General features: G+C 38.6%; 1 protein-coding gene across 1 annotated transcript; it reads right to left on the bottom strand.

Moving 5' to 3' along the window:
• Positions 1-1,764: 1,764 nt before the first annotated feature.
• On the bottom strand, positions 1,765-2,688 carry LOC307099196 (olfactory receptor 7A5-like; the record flags this gene model as incomplete). The annotated part of the gene is made up of 1 exon (XM_079770409.1): positions 1,765-2,688. The coding sequence occupies one exon, from the start codon at positions 2,686-2,688 to the stop codon at positions 1,765-1,767; it is 924 nt and encodes a 307-aa protein (XP_079626535.1).
• Between the last annotated feature and the right edge of the window lie 482 nt (positions 2,689-3,170).

Below are 3,170 nucleotides of genomic sequence, written 5' to 3'. Positions count from 1 at the left end.
TTGAGAGTGGATGCAGAAATAAAACGTTACTGAATTAAAATTTAAACAAATGGTGGTCTCTTTGCAGATATGGCCCCAATTCTTTGTCTGTTTCCGTCTCTTGGCCAATGGGACCATGAGCTCATCCCTGCCAGAGCTGTAGTCTTCTCCACCTTTCAATCTTGGTTAGACTTGGGATATTTTAGTTGTTTTGGCCAATAAAATATGATAGAAGTGACAGTGCATTTTATCAGGTCTTGGTGCATTTCCACTGCTGTCACTCAGAACGCTGGCTGAGCCATGTGAACAAATCTTGGGTGCCTTCCAGAAAAGTTCTTACAATTTGTAACAACATGGATGGCGATGGAGAGCATTATCTTTACAGAGCTCATTTATGCCAGCCAAGCCTCCCTAGGTCAGTCACCATAGCTGAGCCCCTAATACATTAGAAAGCTCAGTCCAGCTCAGCAGAGACACCCCAACTGACTACAGACTCATGAAGAGACCAGTAGAGAATAGAACACCCACCCCACTATACAAACCCATTAGAAAATAAAGGAATTATATTAAACCATTTTCCTTTATGATGGCTGGTATATAGCAATAATAAATTGATCCTATAATCAAAGAGAACAGAACTGAGGGAAATTATAGTAATTTGCTGCTTCTTACTTTTGGCATTTGTACTGATATTTGAGGACAGCACTCACAATCACTCTGTTATTTAAATGCATTTCAGATAACTGTATAGAAGTGCCTCCACGGAGGCTCCCTTCCAGGTAGTCAGGACAGAGTGGAAGGACATGCATGTTTGTGCAGGAAATTTGTGATGCTTATTCACATGACTGGGCATGACTTTAACCCCTGTGTGATTCATCCTTTGGTAATAAAGATTGAAGATATTCCTGAGTATAAAGGGGATATATATATTGTATGATACTGAGATTGTTCGCTCCTTTTGGTGGATTTGGAAATGTTTAGAAAAGGGGAGATACTAGCTTAGAGCACTAGAAGGAGGCACATTTGTAGGGAGCACATTGAATGGTTTTCATCAGAAACAGGAAAATAGTTCAGAAAAAGCACATACAACACTTCAGGTAGTTTTTCACCCCAATAAATAAGGACGCTTCCCATAGACATCATATCCATACTTTAATGAGTAGATGTATGCCATGAAAAAAATTTTGAGTAGTAATAAGTTGTATGTTTATTTTTGCTTCATCATATTTAAGAACACTTAAGACTCTAACCATATCAGATCAGTCTATTTATTAAAATTTACATTTCCATGTAGACACTTCTTGGAAACATGAGTTAGATAGTCAATTTTTGCCAGTGGCTATGATAAGCATGGGGACATACAGCTGAATGAAGACTATAAAACCAGGAGATGAGCTATAAAACATACTAGCATGTTAAAGTCTACATTATCAAGGATAACAATAATGATAGTGCTATAGAAAATGGTGATGAACATATAAGTGAAAACTGGGGTCTCAGATTTTCCTGTACAATAAAATTATGCAAATGCCCTTCGTAGCCTAGTGCATTTTGTCCATAGGAATAGGATAATTCAAGACTATTATTTAAGGAAAATAATGGAAAATTACTTGGAATGATATATGTCATAAAAGAATAAATTATGCTAAAGTAATTCATGTTAATTCATCAGATAAATGAGAATTATGTATGGGCCAAAGATTGGCTTTATTTGTGTCAGAACATCAGGCTCTGAAGCTTTGAACCCTGCTTTTATGGGCACTTCTTCAGACTGCTATAGTTAGCTTACCTGCCAAAGAATCTTTCTAGGGCCCTCTTTATATCATTGTTCCTCAGACTGTAGATGAAGGGGTTCAACATGGGTGTGACCACGGTGTACATCACCGAGGCTGTTGCACTTGAGTGTGAGCTCTGGGAAGCAACAGAGCTGAGGTAAACACCTAGGACTGAACCATAATATAAGGAGACAACTGAGAGGTGAGATGCACAGGTAGAAAATGCTTTATACTTTCCCTGAGCTGATGAGATTGCACGTATGGAGGAAATGATCCTAGAGTATGAATAAAAGATTCCAGCAAGGGGTCCACAGCCCAGCAACAGAGTTAAAAAATAAATCATAACGTTGTTAAGAAAAGTGTCAGAACAGGCAAGTTGGAGCACCCGATTGAGTTCACAGAAAAAGTGGTGGATTTCCAAGTCTGAGCAGAAGCACAGACCCAACACCATTAAGTTATGTAATAAGGAATGTAGGGCACTCAAGATCCAGCACACCAGAATTAGCAGTCCACAGAGCCGGGGGTTCATGATGACCAAGTAGTGCAGGGGGTGGCAGATGGCCACATACCTGTCATAGGCCATCACGGTCAGGATAAAGTTGTCCAACACTGCAAAGAGGATATAAAAATATATCTGAGTGATGCAGCCTTCATAGGTGATGGCTTTGCTCTGTGTCTGGATGTTCCATAGCATCTTTGGGACGGTGGTGGAGGTGAAACAGATGTCTATCAAGGACAGGTTGGAGAGGAAGAAGTACATGGGCGTGTGGAGGTGGGAGTCTGAGCTGACAGCCAGGATGATGAGCAGGTTTCCAAACATAGTGATCAGGTACATGGAGAGGAAAAGCCCAAATATGAGGGGCTGTAGTTCCAGTGCCTGTGAAAGTCCCAGAAGAAGAAATTCTGAAACTTCTGTACCATTGCCTGGTTCCATGTGTTAAAGGTGACTGCCAAAAAAAAAAAAAAAAAGAAAAAATGGAATAACTAATTTTCACATTAGAAAGCATTAGTAACTGAGAATAAATGACACATTTGAATTTTACAATCAGGAAAATAATTTCTATATTTGGTATATGATCTAGTTCCCATTAAGTCATCTCTATTGCCATTTCTCATTAGAATTTCCTTTTTTACCATCAACCAATTCTTCAAACATAATACATATTGCTGTTTTATTGAGGGTATCTTTCATTCACTTGAGGTATCTATAGGGTGTCCCAAAAAATGTAACTCACAGTTTGAATAATAATAAAGGTAGTATTTATTAAAATATATTTAATTTATAAAATTGAGCCATCATACTGTACAGTGTGTATAGATTTTTTGGGGTAGGGGGACACCCTGTATCTTTACTATAGACCATGTTCCAGGCACTGTTCACGATATGCAATGCTGAAAAAGAAAAATCTCTATGAA

This window comes from Cnephaeus nilssonii, assembly GCF_951640355.1.
Source record: "Cnephaeus nilssonii genome assembly, chromosome: 5".
NCBI lineage: Eukaryota > Metazoa > Chordata > Mammalia > Chiroptera > Vespertilionidae > Cnephaeus > Cnephaeus nilssonii.
Note: the sequence above shows the minus strand (reverse complement) of the source record. Positions and strands in the feature narration are given on the sequence as shown.